At 41.0% G+C, this 17,284-nt stretch overlaps 2 protein-coding genes across 4 annotated transcripts; one reads left to right on the top strand and one right to left on the bottom strand.

Moving 5' to 3' along the window:
• Positions 1 to 707: 707 nt before the first annotated feature.
• Positions 708 to 5,479, bottom strand: LOC114436390 (MICOS complex subunit Mic10-like). Its single transcript, XM_028406627.1, has 4 exons — positions 5,399 to 5,479; positions 1,124 to 1,171; positions 937 to 1,046; positions 708 to 844 (listed from the first exon to the last, which is right to left on the bottom strand). The coding sequence occupies exons 1-4, from the start codon at positions 5,457 to 5,459 to the stop codon at positions 833 to 835; spliced, it is 231 nt and encodes a 76-aa protein (XP_028262428.1). The 5' UTR covers positions 5,460 to 5,479; the 3' UTR covers positions 708 to 832.
• A 1,202-nt stretch (positions 5,480 to 6,681) lies between these two features.
• On the top strand, positions 6,682 to 16,294 carry capzb (capping actin protein of muscle Z-line subunit beta). 3 transcript variants are annotated; one of them, XM_028406609.1, is made up of 10 exons: positions 6,682 to 6,928; positions 10,621 to 10,710; positions 12,055 to 12,176; positions 12,562 to 12,675; positions 12,758 to 12,899; positions 13,191 to 13,307; positions 13,404 to 13,469; positions 13,582 to 13,658; positions 13,965 to 14,059; positions 15,224 to 16,294. In XM_028406609.1, exons 1-9 carry the CDS (start codon positions 6,926 to 6,928, stop codon positions 14,056 to 14,058), a joined length of 825 nt encoding a protein of 274 aa, XP_028262410.1. In that variant the 5' UTR covers positions 6,682 to 6,925; the 3' UTR covers position 14,059; positions 15,224 to 16,294. The 3 variants fall into 3 exon arrangements, with proteins under 3 accessions (XP_028262410.1, XP_028262409.1, XP_028262411.1); XM_028406608.1 differs by having other exon boundaries at positions 13,965 to 14,066; XM_028406610.1 differs by lacking the exon at positions 13,965 to 14,059.
• The last annotated feature ends 990 nt before the right edge of the window (positions 16,295 to 17,284 follow it).

Below are 17,284 nucleotides of genomic sequence, written 5' to 3'. Positions count from 1 at the left end.
GACTCACCTGTTAGTAATAAGACCGAGCTCCAGTCCAGAAATGGCATTTCTCTGCATTCCTCAGATTCTGCTTCACCGGGGGGGCTGGATAAACGTGTGTGCATGCACACGCTCACAAAAAAACCATGCCTCTTCACTGCCAGTGGGCCTGTGCAAGCACACATAAGTGATCAATCACACTCAAAACAAATCTTGCAAAACACACACACAGCCAATGGACACACGGGATGTAAGAGATTCGTCCTGATATGTAGATGCGTGCTGTTCAGCTCCCTGTGACGAAAACAGACACGGTCATAGCAAACGCTCTCACACAATCTAAAACTACAAAGCGGGTTGGGTCTGTTATGTTTAGTCTATTATGAATAACACCCAGACTAGGATTCTCCCTCGTCTCAGTATCAGAGAGGAATCTACCCACGTATGGCAGACAAAGAAACCAAAGCTGTTGGCTGATACCTGGTGTCCTTTTCTTTCAACACTGACTTTTCCTTGTAAAAGAAAATGCATTTTCCTTATTCCATCATTCAGTACAACTTTTCATCCTCCCACTCCTACAGAGGCCTGCAGATGCTGAACCTGGCCCTCATTCCAAAACAGCAGGAGTTCCAGTCTCCCAGCTCATTAACACACAAAATTACCTCCCACCCCCAAACCACATTTCATTCTTTTCAAACATTCACACAGAAAAACACAGAGGGCGAGGAAAGAGCTCTCCACAATGCCTTTATTAAATACACATTTATAACCCGCTGATAATTACAATGAGGTTACCACTTGATATTAGTGCACAAGCAGCAAAAGAACATGAACACAGGCGACCTCGTCCTCGTCAGTCCTGATCCTGAAAACAAACAAAAGAGAATTTATGTAGCATGACATGCTTGTGTGTCATTAAACCGCTCACAAACAACACATTTTACATTGCATTCTCACCTTAACCATGTGACCGTGAATCAGATATGGTGACCTGAAGTCATGCTGGCAGTTCATGTATCCCATGCCCACACCCAGACCTGAACCGAAAGCCACGGGCCATGTGCGACCTGGTGGAGATCATCAATCAGCCATACGTGCTTTTAAAAAGTGATTATTAATAAAATAATTTGTTAATCACACTTACGTTTAAAGAGAAGAACAGAGAACACAAGTCCAACACCAAGGCCTGTTACTGCAAAGACGAACAAGAAAACAAGAAAAACAGCTGCATTAAACTACATATCCAAATCATTTGACTTCAGCACTGAGGTAATGTGATCATCTCTGAATGAAAACTGGCTGGCACTGACATAAATCTGCTGTAATGAGGTCAGGGGGTTCTGCTTGGTGCAAAAGTTTGTAAATAAGAGCACTCAGAGAGCTCATTAGAGAAAGAGAAGCAGAGAAGAAAACATCCGAAAAGAAAGACAGAAAACAGTAAAACAGGCACAGGAGAGTTTTAAAAGGACAGATGAGGAGGTGATAGGTCAGTGGGTGCAGACATGCAGATAAGTAATGTCTCTGTTTGATCATTCAGTAGCACGGAAATGGACAAAGTTGTTAGAAGTCCGGAGACAAGAGCAGGATCTTGAGGAGGAATGTGTTTGTGCGCTTAGCTTCACCTCGCTGCAGGCCACACCACACCCAAAAGCAGGCCAGCCAGCACAGAAAACACATAAAAAAAACATCCATTTGGGCCCCTCTGACTCCTAATTGGATTCAGAGAGCTATGCAGCATGACCAATATGCCTGAACCAGAACCCTCAGACTGTTCCCAATTACACAACTTACAAATGTCAGACAAGACCACAAAAGACTGTGCACATCCTCATTATCAGTGCATATCGACAATAAATCATCTTCCTAAGCCTCATTTTTGGTTTTCTAAGATTCTCCGTCTGTTACGACTTTCTTTGCTCGCCAGCCAGAACATTTTTGAAGCTCGGATTTTCCACTGACGGTCCAACAGTAAGAGCACTGGCAACATCTGAGGGCAGATCAGCATCTCTTTTTGGCATCCTTTCTTTTGTCTGGACATCTCCAAAAGGGGGGATGGATTATAACAAAAACATTTCTGCTGCACTAGAATGAAATGTATAACCCACAGGCCTGCAAATACTCTGCCAGTTAATGAAGTACAGAGGTGGTCAATTGCATTTCTATTCTTTTATTCATTATTAGAAGTATTTTCTGCAAGTAGCATAAAGAAGATGTCAGTTTCAATCACTGTGATTTAGTGGATTTAGCCGAAAGTACAACCCACATTGCATAACTCTGGCAAATGTTTTTTCTTGGATATTTATTTATTTATTTTAGAACTGGGGTTTTAGTGTATTTGGAGGGACTGTGCGCTGCTGAGGGTTTGGACAGCTCTACTGAAAGAAATGACCCACTCTAATGTGACACGTCAGTATTTGTGTCAAAATCATTTGTGGTATTTCTGTGTAGGGAAATGTAATTTTACGAATTAAGCTGTGTCTGAAAAACACATCAAACATCTGAAGAGAGTTTGTTTCTTCATCAAGCTTCAGTCTCATTAATTATACAGCATTTAAAAGGATGCATACATACACAGATCTATTTCAAATAACCCTGTGACAGTGAATTCCTCATTTTGAAGCCCAGTCTCAGATAGGGATGCACCGATCCACATTTTTTCACTTTCGATCCGATTCCGATACCTGAATTTGGATATCTGCCGATACCGATAGTATTCCGATACCATAGCTCTATTTGCTTTTATATCACTATGATTATTATCATTATTGTTGATTTTACGAGGCTGTAATAAACTTCTCTCCAAAAAGCAACTTGAGGTAAGTATGAGGTTAGAAAACGGCAGAAATCCCATCCTGAAAACAAATATGCAACTTTAAGGGTTTAAATGGATATTTATTTAAATTCTATGTGTACCTGAATCAACCCAATGCACTGTGAGACTTATCAGTGACATTGGGCAGACATCTGAAGTCCAAATATCTGTGGTAAAGCTCAGGGCTGGAACTCCTTTTAGCTTATCGGCTAACTTGGTTGACACTCTGTTGTACAGTTCAGGTAGCGCCGTCTCTGACAAATATCTCCTGGACGGTAAACTATACCTGGGCTGCAAGTGTTCAATCAGGCTGCGAAACCCCTCGTTTTCCACCACTGATAAGGGTTGGTCATCAAGTACGATGAAGTTGAGCAACTTCTCTGTAATCCCTTTGGCTTTTACGTTGTCTGCTGGAAGTTTATTTTGCCTTTTGAATGATTCCAGAAGTGATTCTTGGCGGCTCTTCTCTTCTTTCTGCCCCCTGGTTAAAAAGTCCTCGTGCTCTCTCGAGTGGTGCTTTTTCAGGTGTTTAATTATATTTGTAGTGTTGAACGTCGCAACGGAGGTTCCACCTCTCGGAACGATGGCTTTGCAAACATTGCACGTTGCTGTCTTACTTTGTGGCGTTTCGACCGTAAAAAATTTTCACACAGCGGACATGTTGTATGGCGCTCAATGCTTAAACTGCTACTTGCAAACTGCAGAGGATTTCCTTAAAGGAGGCGTGTCATCTCTGTCAGTGTCTCATTGGAGCACAGACACGTCACCTAGCCCGGGATCACTTGTGAGTCATTAACTCTGGATCGGAAATTTCTCCAGGTTGGATCGGAAATTTCCGATCCGTTAATTAAGCTGGTATCGGAACCCGATACCGATACTGGATCGGATCGGCCCCATCCCTAGTCTCAGACTACATACAAGCACTGTGAGCACAGATGGGTAGGTTCAGAGTAAGTTAAGGGACTGTGGTGTTTCTATGAGAGAGAGGTTAGCAACACATCACATCAAACCTCAAGCAGTTTTGCAACCTTTTGGTGGACTTTGTATAGGAGGAGAGTTGCATTAGTGGATAACTGTAAGTATGTGTAGACTAACTAGCCATCAGTGTTTCTGCTTGTGTAGCACTGACAATGTCATTTAATGGCTTGTTTCACCAGCACTGTTTACCACTTCCTCAAGTTAAACACCACATTTCCAATACAGCTGTTTTCAGTTACAGTTAGGATGTTGGTGACTGTCTCCCTTTGTAGAATCAATATTGCCCCAACTGGTTTCTCATTCCTTTCACATGGTCTACTTTTCATTACTGGTTATTTGGCTACTGTGTTAACCACAGAGTGCTAATATACACCAACTCTTGCTCTCTGTTCTTGCATTGATTTCTGTACTAATTTTAACATATAATCAAAACATATGGCACCAAATGTAAAAGAATACAATATGGGTTCCAAACAAAGGTTGATGATTTCAAGAATGATTGTGGTATAATCTTCTAACATATGCACACGGTACAAAACAAAAGGTTTTATAAACCTCCCCCTGAGCAGAACACATGCTTCTCCTTAGCACAGCTGATACTTTGCTGCATTGAGCTCAAAGAAATGGTACAATGCAGATGTTTCTCCTCACAGCAAGAAGCACATTTTATTGTGCCAAATTTGACGTCTTTTAGCATCTCCTGGGCCAGATGGTTTGTCAGTTTAACTATATATGGACCAACACTAAAGGAAATACCACAGAGAGTAGAAAAAAGAGGTCTTCTTTTTAAAACTGTAACTCAATGTGTGTAGCGCTGAGGGGTTGGTGGAGGACCAGAGACAGAAAATAAAAGATCTATAGTACCATCTTACAGAAAATGTGTATTCATGTTGTTACACATTGGTTTTAGCAGGTCAAACATGAAGACATGAACATTAATCTGGCATTTTTGTCTAAAGTCCAAACAATATAAGCCACATTTTGGTATGGAAAGAAATACCACATGCCATGTGGAACTGCAATCCAGCCTGCATGGCCACTTATTGAAGACAAAACATCAGTCCAACAAGTTTAAAGGATTCCCTACACCACCACCATGCTAACCCCAGGTGGTAGCAGTATGCTAGCTCTGTAGAGGGACTAAAAGAGCCCATGCAGCGTCAGCATAGCTCGAGTAAAACTTACTTTTATAAGTGAGGCAAATAATGAACTCCAGCACAATATTAATTTATCAATTAAAATATTGGATTAAAGCTGTGGGTGAAGGGACAAGAGGAGAGGGGTTAAGAAGTCTGAATACTAGGTTACTTAATAAGGACAACATTATGAACCTCTGACGACAAGATGACGGCTTTGTTCACGCATCTAACACCAAACATTATCTTGTATCCAAAGCCCATGCGTGCCTTGTTTATATAACATGACCTCATAATTAAGAAATGTGCCGTTTTATCAGGGGACAACTTTGACCTCAATAACTGTTCTGGTATGACCACACTGCTGTCCCCCTAAAAGGGACAGGTGGTCCCGCTTTAACCTCTAATGCAGCTTGTTTATCGGGTGTAAGATGCAGCTGAGAATCTAATGACACCAACAAATAATACACTGCATTTATAAAAAGATAATTACCTGTTTTAAGGGCTGTATCAGCCAGACATCGGTCCCATTTCCGTCCGTACTCGTCTGCCATGTTTGCTGCCGTCAGTAAATCTCGGGAAGTATCGCGAGAAATATTTAAAGTCACACGAACCCCAACAAACGCTGCTTTGCTCCTTCATTCACCGTTTCCATAATAATATTAAGAAATGAATACATACAGTACATGTATGTTTGAGGTTCTTTATACCCCTGACCCTGATCTTATTTTATAAATCTCCGTAATTTATCATTTATAGGGAGTAAATATTACTTTACTTTGTTTCTTATTTATTACATTAGGCAACAATGAGTTTCCAGATGTTTAAAGGCATTATAAGACTACACATAGACAGAGTTATTATTATTGTTATCTGGCTTCCCTCAAAATATTTAGAATGTGCAATCTCTGATTATTCACTTCATATTTTAGTGGGTTATTTTTGAATTCATCTGAATGAAGTTCTTCTTCTTGTCACTGCCAGGGAAGGAGGAGACTGGAGACTGTATTAAATTCCAGCAAACTACATGCTGGAAGCGCTGCTGCCCACACACAGTCAATAATATACAGATGTTGGTGTGGTTTACAGGCAGGTTTCCCATTTGCAAACAACCCAGGATGTACAGTATTTGCTGATTCAAGGCGGAGAGCACATTTGGACAATGTCATGACAGTTTTGACAGTTAACACATGGAGGTACATTTGCAACGTGTGTTTTTTCATATACCCTATGATACAAAACAGCTGAGAAACATCAGCCATATTCACAAGATTTTACCACACTCTTCAGTCATTATACAAATGAGGGGCTGTTAGTGTGGCCTAATAATGTATTAATATAAAACATACATCATAATATGTGCAGAAAATAAGGGAATGTTTGTATTCTATTAAATTCGAGAATAATTGGTTATATGCAATTGATAAAAAAATGGATTAAAAATGTAACTTTATTTTAAAAGAAAGTTACAAAGACTACACTACACTTTTGGAGTATTCAAAAAATATTTTAATAAAATTACATTTTATATATTTACTTATTTGATTGTTTGCTTATCGACGCACAGATTTAAAATCAACAAATAAATAACATTTTAATTAATTTCCAGTGATCGCAGCTGAAGCCATGATTTGTTGTTTGTTTGTTCGTAGCTGTTGTATCTGCTGCCCTCTCTGATTGCATGTTCACTGCACCACTCCTCTCTTTCCATACTTGGCAATGCCTTTCTTGCTCCTTCGCTATTGGCTGCTGCGGAGAAAGCCCGGAGTGACCCGGACATGCAACCGGGGCCTGTTTTCTGACTGCAGCCTCCTTCCTGTAGCCCGGTTGAGGAAGTGAATTTCGCTGACAGGGCTGGGTTCAGTGAGGGAGAGGCGAACAAAACATCTTCCGCGGGGGACTAAAAAAAACAACATAACAACAAGAGACGAGAGGAGCGATCTGTGAAAACAAAGCAAAGCTAAGCTGTACAGTCATCGGTGAAATCGTGCTCCCCTGCCCCGCTGAGACCGCCGCAGACATGGTAAGGGCCGCGGTAGAGCTGGGAGACGGAGACGGGGCAAGAGGGTTTTGGTGGGGCAGCTGGCTACTGCTAATTAGCGTCAACGGCTAGGGTTGCTAAGCTAGGCTAGCGTGGGCTGCAGGGGCTGGGTGGTAACCTGATATAGACAGCAGCAGAGGATATAAATCACCAGTGCACAACTAACGTGCACTGCTAGCAAAACTTCTGCGCACCCATCGGATAATGATGAATTAGCTTTCTAGCTAAGCTAGCCGCGGTTTCTTCCTGCTAGTTAGCTAGCTTTCTAGCTGTTGGACAAGCTACATGACCCGTAGGCATAAAGTTAGCACAGGATGTTTTGGATTTGACACAAGTTTGATAATAGTAATGGCGATGAGTCCTAATATAACACACACACACACACACGCACAATCGTCCCGCTGTGCACACACACTTACACACAGGCTAAAATAGTCAAGCGCCCAGTCGCCTGTAGCTAAAATAAGACTGCTTGCTCCTCCTATTCCTAACCATGACAAGCTGTCAGCCTGCTGGGAGTTTGATTATGACTCTGTCAACGTTTTCTCTGAGAAATGTTCCACTCAGTCCACTCAGTTGGTACATCGTTTCTTTTTTTGCTCCTTTTTAGTATTTTACTTCTTTTTAAGCTTATATGGCCAATCACCTGTATAAAAATTGACATAGAAATGATCCCTTGTTTGAACTATTCTAGCTGAATAGACGACCATGCATGCTTTGTTTATATAAGCAGCAGCCCTGTAGCTGCTCCTCATCACCCTGTGCCTGAAATGAGAGGAGCAGCTGGTTTTTCTCCATGGTCACCCACTGTCCTCGGCCTCACCTCATCCATCCTGCTGGCTCAGTCTCCTCGCGTTCCCCTGACCCCTGGAGTTGTTGGTCTGAGCTAGTGTTTACAGAGAGACAGGAGCACTGGTAAACACAGCGTCAAGAAGCGCAGGTGTCTAATGGAGCAGGCTGATTCATCAGCTGGGAAAGAGGAGGGGAGGCGACAACTTGAGGGAGAGGAAATTGCTTAGGAGTAGTGTGTGTTATTTTCAGGGCCAGTCCTTAAGAAAATGTTTATGAATCGAGGGTTTCCTACTTTATAATGTGTCTTTGTCCTTGGACTAAATAGCCGATGCATGGGTGTGCTTTGTTAGGTTTACACACTCTAGGAGTTACTTGATAGATAAGCCTTGGCAGATGGTTTGTTAACTTCCAAACGTGAGGAGAATTGAGTGGGTGTAACAGACAGATGATGTGACAAAGCAGGAAGATTTCAGTAAAATTCTAGATTCATGCAGCTCTCACTGGATTTTAGATGATGATTTTCTCAGATTCTGTGTTTTGGGGAGTCATTTTGCATGAGCACATTTCTATTTGTAACCTACTTCTCTTGGTTTAAAGCGTAGCTTAGTTCAGAAAAGGACTTAAGGTCAACTCAGCTCCTTAATTTCATCATTACTGGAGCTGTGAGGATATATTTGTACGGTGCCTTCCAGTTTAACCAGGAAGTCAGAGTTCCTTGTAGGAAATTCTTATAGGAAGCCCCAACATGTTTGATTTCCCACCAGCCTCATAATATATAGTCAACGCTGTTATGATATGCAGTTTATTATTACTGTGCCAGTACTGTATGCAAAACTGAGCAGTTGTACTGTCCAACAGTGTATCACTGTGTTACTACAGTGCTGGTATGTGGGAAGTGATGTTATCAGCTGGTGTTGCTAACAATGGCAACACCTTGGTTTTCTGACCTGCTGTACTGGAAAACATGGTGTGACATCAGATCAAACTCACAGGTGATTGTGACGCAGCACTTGACTCAGCAGACTTTGAGGGCAAATTAAAGTTTGATGGCACTATTTGATAATGCCCAGATGAAAATCAGCATAAGGGTCAGCTGTTAAACATGAGTGGGGCCACTGTTATTCTACAGTTATGTGCATCCTCCTACACATTCCCTAGAGTTTCATGTTGTGGCTAGTCTGCCGTCCCCTGCTCACTGACATCCTGCTGCTCACTGCATATTTAAGGGAGAGAAACCCCCCAGGGAAAGACTATGCTATGCATCCTTATCTGTTCTATGTGCTTTCTGGCTACATTAATAACTTCTTATTGTGGTTATGGTTAAATTAAATTATATGTTGTACATTTCTTTACTCGTATCCTTAAAGTGTGGCACAAAAAAAGAGGCTGTCCCAGCAGATGTCATGTACAGTAATGCTGACAGGACTTCAAAAACCGTTTTAACTGGGAACATTGACCACATCATCAAACAGGTTTAGTAACCAAACCAGCTGGAACTGACAACTCAGATAGCTTTAGGATGTTTGATTGTGTGCACGCACAATATTTTGGATTGTGATGTGAACTTTCTCTTTATTGTGTACATTGATTTATCCACACTGTAGTGTCCTTTACATTGAGCTATTTTTAAAGTCAAATATAGATAAGTATCCAATCAGACTTAAGTGTTTGAGGAGAACAAAAAACATACCACTGCTCCTTTGGTCTAACACCAGCCTGAATTGTCACCAGGTGAGACACTGTGTGCAGGATCAGCCATTTGCTCAATCCACTACATTATCTTATTAATCTTTGAGCTTCAGTAAGCAGAATCACTGGGTAGAAAGACATTGAGGGATAATGTCACTGCCATATTTATGCCTGTTGTTTATGCCTGTGTGTTGTGGCTGGTGTAGACACTAGAAAACAGATTTTAGGGGTTCACATTTGTAAGCGCTATGATTAATGTGTCGCTCAGAGCCTTCAATATAATGCACTTGTGGTTACACCCATTCACTGCAGCCACAGCATTTGGTTTACATTTGAGTTTACAAAACAGCGCAGCAGGTAAAGAGAGCGCAGTTTCAACACCAGCTGAAATGACAACTTTGCGCAGCAGATAAAATGAAATACTCCCTGTTCACATTGTGTGTCAAACAGAAATGTGCCACATGCTGCATTTTAATAGATAGAATAGAATATACTTTATTAATCCCTTCGGGAAGTGCATCCTTTTAACATCAATCTGGCTAAATATGTTTTTTGGACCCTGTGTTTGCCTTCTGTCATCTTCTACTCCTTTTTATCGAGTCTGAGTCTTTTTTTTGTTATTCTTTGCAAAATGCTCACATGACAGATCATGGGTTCTGTGCAGTGTGCAGTCTACTGGTCTGGAAATATTGTGTCTGTAATCTCACAGTGCAAGCAATGGTCTGAATATTTCCTGCACAGCGACTGCTCTCATACCCTTATACAGAATGTAGCAGGTCTTTATCATTGTGCTGTTTTGGAGAAGTTAAAGGGTCAGTTTGTCAAACAGAGAGCATGTCAAATCTCATACTTACGTATATTTACCCAAATAATACAGCTACACAGTGCTCATTTAATATGAGCCTGCGTTGAAGCTAGTTTTAACTATTTAACTTCTTCAGCTGCACAACAGGGATTTTCAGGAGACATTTTAAAATCTGTTTTGGCAGTGATCATACTAACTTTGAATGTTCTTTGCTAAACTAAAATCATTATTGTTCTGTTGATACCAACCTGAACTACTGATGTGACCTAAAAACTGTTCTATGATGCTTTGAACTGTCTGACAGTCAAACACTGTGATGTATTTGAGTGTCATTTAGGTTATATAGCTCAGTGTTTTAAATGTTGTCTCTGCTGGTTGTGTGTTTCAGAATGACCAGCAGCTGGACTGTGCTCTGGACCTGATGAGGCGTCTGCCTCCTCAGCAGATCGAGAAGAACCTCAGTGACCTCATTGACCTGGTAAGTTACCATCCTTGCTTAATCTGCTCAGATTTCCTTATAGGCAAATCACACAGAGCCACATCGGGGTGTAAGCGGCGCCGTAAACACATAGGCAAACGTAATAAGCTTGTTTTGTACAAAGGCATAGAAGATCTGAGTAGTATATTTATTTTACTAATGTGATTATTGCTCTGTGCCAGTTTGTCATCTGGGTAGCAGAAACTATTTTTGGCATTTAATATAGCACTTATATAACTGTTTTTTGTGCATTTTTTTTCCTGTATCCAACTCCAACTAATGTTTTTATTCTCATAGTTTTTTTGTTTTGAAAACTGAGCAGTGCCAGCTTAGGGCAACAAATTAATCTGAATCAGACACAAATCAAATCACACTTGTACCACTGTTTGCATTGTACCTTGTTTTGTGGGTATATCAGCCGGACCCCCACCTGCTCACCTTCCTCTTCCTCTCACCTATAACCTTTCTCCCTCCGGACATCTGCTCTTTTCTTATGCTGCAGCCACTGTGTCCGGTTGTTAGTGATCATTATCTCAGCTGTCAATCACTTCTGCTGCCAGGAACTTTTTTTTGGCTCCAGACTTTTCCTTGAGATTTAAAAACATCTTTCCTTTCCTGATGGTCTTCCATCTCTGGTCTGCTTCTGATCCCAGTTTTCTCCCCTTACCACCACCACCACCACACTCTTCCTAGCCTAGTTTTACTTGTCTCACCGAGTCTGAGCTGCCAGGTGTGTGTGTGTGCGTGTATGTTTCGGGGGTATGGGGGCATTTTCAGGATAACAGGGCCTCCTTTGTGTCTGTGTTCTGATGTAGGAGCACACAGAGAGGGGGTCCATGTCAGTCTGTGAGAACTAATTTGTACCCCCTTATCCTCCACATATTATGTTTCCCAGTGATACTCAGTGATACTACAGCTTTTCTCAGTAACCTCAGCTTATTGGGTGAAAGTGGAATGTGATGAAAAAACAATAGCATTTTTTAAAGGATTTTTTTCACTTAGAATGAGGATATCACATTCTAAGTTCTCATGTTTTGCTTTCTACTCTGTTCCTCGACGCTCCTGAGAGTCTTTTTGAAGTTGGCATCTTATACAGGAGGTCTGAATTGACTAAAACAGATATGTTTTCACGTCTCTTGCTTCCTATCAGGTCATACAAAACATATTTAATCAGATATTAAATCATCTGTATAGGAGAACATGTTGCGCTGCCCTGCTGCAGCCCTGCTAACCATTCTAATTCTTTTTCTATTGTATACATTTTATAGAGAGAATTTTCTCAAAGTGAATGAGTTTGTCTGGCCAGACTCCCTGTGCTGAGCTTTTGACTGTGCTTGCATACAGGTACCCAGCCTGTGTGAGGACCTCCTCTCCTCTGTGGACCAGCCCCTGAAGATCGCTCGGGACAAGGTGGTGGGGAAAGACTATCTGCTCTGCGATTACAACCGGGACGGCGACTCCTACAGGTTGAGTTTATAACTGCACTTCAGTCATGGAAAAAAACAGCATTAACTACCTTATGGTCTTGTCTATTTGACATAGAAAGGAATGAAAGCTAATGGTTTAGTAAAAGAATTCTCCCTTCCACCTGAGTTTAACACACTTTAGGGCCATATGAGTGTTTTAATTACAGTGGAATAAAAACTCACCCGTTTCATGTTTGTGGTTCTCTTGAACTTGATCTCTGTCAGGTTAGATTTTTTTTTTATTTTGTACAAGAAATGGTAAATATACTAGAAAATGTCCTGTGTCTGTAAAGACCGCTGTTATAGTAGATTAGTCCAGCAGTGATTTAGGTGCCACTACAGCTAAGCATTTTGTTAAATAACACTGTATTTTTCCCTCCATCAGATCCCCATGGAGTAATAAGTATGAACCTCCCATTGAAGACGGTGCAATGCCTTCTGCTCGACTGAGGAAGCTTGAGGTTGAAGCTAATAATGCCTTTGACCAGTACAGAGACCTGTAAGTAGCAGTGAATAAATCTGATGAGAAGCTTTTGATAAACGGTCCGCCCCCTGTGACCTCTGATATCGGTGATATTTAGGTACTTCGAGGGTGGCGTGTCTTCCGTGTACCTGTGGGACTTGGATCATGGCTTCGCTGGAGTTATTCTCATTAAGAAGGCCGGAGATGGATCCAAGAAGATCAAAGGGTGCTGGGACTCTATTCATGTGGTGGAGGTGCAGGTGAGAGCCAGATAAATGAAATTCTTGACATTTGAATTTGTTCCTACTCGACCTGTGATTTTATCTTATCTTTACTAATTTAGAACAGCTTCCCAAAGTTAAAGCATTGTATAAATGACACACTAAAACTATAGATTATAATGCAATAGGCCCCACAAACAGTTTTCCTGAAGCTAAAGAAACTATATCTTAAGTAGCAAGAAATACAGGAAGTTCTGATGTTGTGCATAAAATGCTGCAGTAACATGGTTTAACACTACCTGTGGTGTCATTGTGTTGTTTTGTGAGCAGGAGAAGTCCAGTGGTCGTACCGCTCACTACAAACTCACCTCCACTGTCATGTTGTGGCTCCAAACAACTAAGACCGGCTCTGGCACTATGAACCTGGGCGGCAGCCTAACGAGACAGGTAGGGTGGAGGATGCAGCAGGAGCACATCTGTTGATGTAACCAGCCATGCTGTGTTATTTTATAAAGAGAATTTTTTTGTTTCCTGTTTTCACAGATGGAAAAAGATGAGACAGTTGGAGAGTCCTCACCCCACATCGCCAACATTGGCCGCCTCGTTGAAGTCAGTATAAATGCTCATTGTGCTGTGTGTTTTCACTGCTTTAAAACGAATCTACACACACCATCGCATCTAATCAATAAAAGTGTGCTTAAGTTAAAATGTCTATTTTTAGGATATGGAGAACAAGATTCGCTCCACACTGAATGAAATCTACTTTGGAAAGACCAAAGACATTGTCAACGGCCTAAGGTACAGCCCCACGATGACAGGATCACACTTTTCTTTCTTTCACAGCACTTTAAGCAGTCGAGTGTGTGTCGGCGTCTCCATTGTTGACCTGCTCAGCGCAGATCATCTCTTGTCTTTGGTGCCATTTATCTTTTATTGCATTTAATCCTACCTCTGCTGCTCTCGTTTTCAGTTCGCTCTCCTGCCATTCTTATATTATGTTACTGCCTTTCATACTTCTTATCAGCTGTCATTCTTATCTGTGTCTCTCCTCCTGTTAATCCCTCTGTCACCTCTCCTCCTCTGCTGCCCATCTCTGTGCTCCAGATCTATTGAGTCTTTGCCTGATAACCAAAAGTACCGGCAGCTCCAGAAGGAGCTGTCGCAGGTCCTCACCCAGCGTCAGATCTTCATTGACTAGGGTCAGAGGTACACCATGGCATGCAGGAGTGTGTATGTGTGTGGCTCTGTATGTCTATCTCTGACTTAAGATTTAGACCATGAAAGCGAGGATATTCTGGAAAGTGAATACTGGAAAATGTAACTTAAAACATTAGCATTTCCCTGACATCACCCCTTTCAAAAATGAATGAACATTACAAAGGATTTAGGCTCAGGTTTGAAGCTTATTTGCATCCCTAGCAAGAATGTCTAATGGCAGCTACTTCACTGTTTGCCCTCAAGAGCCATAGAACTGCCCCCTCTAGCAGGAAGGTGCAAAGAAAGAAAGAACGCTTGCAAAAACAAGAATAGTGTTATTTTCCTTTGTAAAACAAGACATTTCAACTTTTTTATTTTCTTTTACATTCAGTTTGTTTACGTCTAAGCCACAATGCTAGTCGCATATGTTTAGAAAAACATTAAGAAAAGTTAATTACATGTAATACAGTAGTAGTATTATAGTATCTGCCTGATAGACAAAAACATACTGCAGATATTCTATTTTTATCTCTCTGTACTCTGCGTGTCAACATATTTGCATGCTCCTCATGCAGTGTTGAGGATCAAGCAGCTGTGTAGGCAGGTTGTGCAGGTTTTGTTTATCTTTTGATCTAACGCAGGGAATAACACACTAACCATGTCACAGAAGCAAATAGTCAAATGAGTCACTCGGGTGTTGTTTTGCAGTTTGTTGCCCTAATAAGGTTTTCTAAGATGGTGTATTTATTCTGCATGTAACACTTTGTCCTGTTGAAAGAAAACATTTTGGCAGACACATGTGTGTGAAAGCAAAGAATCAGGAATCAAAAAGTTCCTTGATAAGCAGGTTGTATAAGATGACGTCTTTACAAACAGTTCAATTTAATGCAAAAATGTTCTCTATATATTTGCTCTCAGCCTGGTAAAACTGATTAATCTGCATGAAAACATATAATCATAACTGTTTAATCTGCTTGATATTAATGTTTCATGTTTGTGGTGTGATGCTAATGATTGTTTCTAACCAACAGAGAAAGAGACGTTGACTCAAACTAAGAGTAATAAAGAGACCGGGTGTTTCTCTTGAACTTACAAACTGGGTGTTTTTTGCACTGCTTGCACACACGGTGGTGACCTCTCCTCTTTCTGTGTCCCCCTCCACACAGGAGTGTTCAGACTCTGGCTGACAAGTCAAAGCAGGAGGCTCTGAAGGTCGACCTGATGGAGGCGCTCAAACGCAAACATAACAGCTAGAGATGCTACTGTTGTTTTTCTTCTGTCTCTCTCACTCTCTCTCCGCCTCATCTCTGCCATCTTTTCTCTGTTTCTTTACGTCTCTCCCTCCATGCCTGTTTCAGTGCTGCACTCTTGTTTATTTGTGGAAAAAAAAACAAAAAAGGAGAAAATGCTTAGCTTTTTATTTGTTTTTGTTTTCTGTTGTTTTTTGTTTTCATGCATCTCATCTGCCATGAAGCCATTCATTCACGCTCCCTCTGTCTCTCCTCTCCCCTCTCCTCTCTCCCCATGTCATTAATATAATGATAGTATTACCACAGTTAATGATAATCTTACAGTGTGAGGGTGATTGTAGTAATAATCCCTGATGTTCTCACACCTGATGTGTCCTCAGTTTGAAATGAGCGACTTTGGCCCTGTTCTTTCTCTGTGACAACGAAACGGACTGTGCTGTAGGTGGCGTAGGCTCTGCAGTGGTGTCATTATTACGTTCATGAAATTTATTTTATGCACCTGTTTTTGACACCACCCTGATACATTTGTATAGAATTATAGCTGTCCATGTATTACTGTCATTATTCTGGTATCGTGCAAACACGAGAGCGGCCTTTCTGTGTGCGTCGAGAAGGTTTTTACTCTTAACTCTGTCCACAAACATGTGAGCCTGTGTGGGAGCATGGGGCTGCCGGAGGTGGAAACCTCTCAAACGCGGGGACGGACTGTTATCACCCTCGTCATCAAACCCCCCACATACACACCCTACACACACACACACACACATTGTGTATAACATGACAGTTTCTTCCCCTCTCTTCAATTCTTCTCTCTCTTCACCTACTATGTCTTTGTTGGGGGTCACAGTTTGTCTTTGTGTCTCAGTGGAAACGTTCGTTTCCATTTTGGAGGGGAATCTTTTGTTGTATTTTTCGTTTTTATTTTGTAAAGCTTATGATTCATATTGTATTAGAGCCTCCAGCAACAATAAAAACAGTAAAAAGCTATTCCTGTTGTATCCTTTTTTTAACATTAATGGGATACTATGTGAACTTTGGACAAAATGATAAATTGTAAAGAAAATGATGTCAGAACACTTGACAGACTCCTGGTTCACTGTACACCAGATAAATAACATACACAATTAGAAAAATGATTTGACTTGAATCTTTTGTCAGAAGTATTACTTTTGTTTCTGTATGCTGCTTCTAATGGGATTCTGGGAAAAATGTTTAAAAAGTTCTTAACTTCTTAACGTCAGTTTGCAGTAAAGAAAAAATAAATACCTACCTATGTTTTTCTCCTTTTAAATACTGCTTACTGTTTTTGTCTAATTTTTATTAGAAGTTGATAATCCTTCTCCTATCATTCTTTCGTCATTAATGACACGGAAATACAGTCTATAGATTACCATTGAATGCTGCTCTGAAGAAGAGCTTCATTCATTTGTTCAACACAAATGCAAACATCATGGAAATGCAGTGAAACTATCAGCAGCCTGAACAGTGTCTGAGCTGAGCTGGAAAAAGAGCCAGTCTATTCTGACTGTGAGGCTGCAGTTTGTCCAGCAGGTGGCAGCAACACTTAAAATTTCAGATGAGATAAGATCCACAACAGGTACTTTTTAAAACCCAACTGCTCTGCAGACAACCCATTTTAAATGCTGTGTGTTTGTGTGTGAACCTATCTCACTTTAAGAGGTGAGTTTGCTGCTAGTGATATTTTTGAAGCATCCTGTTATTAGAGGCCCTGACTTCTGATGTGTCTCTGTTTGGACACAAGTTATGAATATAAGAACAGAGTGTACATACCATGCTGGACCTGGAAATAACTTTTAAACACCAATGACCTACAGTGATCACAGAGGTAAGAGAAGATCACTGAAAACACAACGAGTTGAGGAATTCTTAAAGTTAATAAGTAACCATGCAGGAGGAGAGAGGCGAGCGTAAAAACACAATCTTCAGGATTTCTGTAGATTTTCTGTAGATATCTGT

This window comes from Parambassis ranga, chromosome 5, assembly GCF_900634625.1.
Source record: "Parambassis ranga chromosome 5, fParRan2.1, whole genome shotgun sequence".
Classification (NCBI taxonomy): domain Eukaryota; kingdom Metazoa; phylum Chordata; class Actinopteri; family Ambassidae; genus Parambassis; species Parambassis ranga.
The sequence above is the reverse complement of the archived record's forward strand: the minus strand, read 5'-3'. Positions and strand labels throughout refer to the sequence as shown.

What these genes read in the sequence shown, in the direction of transcription:
- LOC114436390 (XM_028406627.1), bottom strand. Translation starts at nt 5,459, where the DNA reads ATGGCAGACGAGTACGGACGGAAATGGGACCGATGTCTGGCTGATACA. An exon ending in TGATACAGCCCTTAAAACAG is followed by an intron (nt 1,172 to 5,398) that starts GTAATTATCTTT and finishes TCGTCTTTGCAG; the next exon opens with TAACAGGCCTTGGTGTTGGA. An exon ending in CTCTGTTCTTCTCTTTAAAC is followed by an intron (nt 1,047 to 1,123) that starts GTAAGTGTGATT and finishes GATCTCCACCAG; the next exon opens with GTCGCACATGGCCCGTGGCT.
- capzb (XM_028406609.1), top strand. An exon ending in TTTGACCAGTACAGAGACCT is followed by an intron (nt 12,676 to 12,757) that starts GTAAGTAGCAGT and finishes GGTGATATTTAG; the next exon opens with GTACTTCGAGGGTGGCGTGT. An exon ending in GACATTGTCAACGGCCTAAG is followed by an intron (nt 13,659 to 13,964) that starts GTACAGCCCCAC and finishes TCTGTGCTCCAG; the next exon opens with ATCTATTGAGTCTTTGCCTG.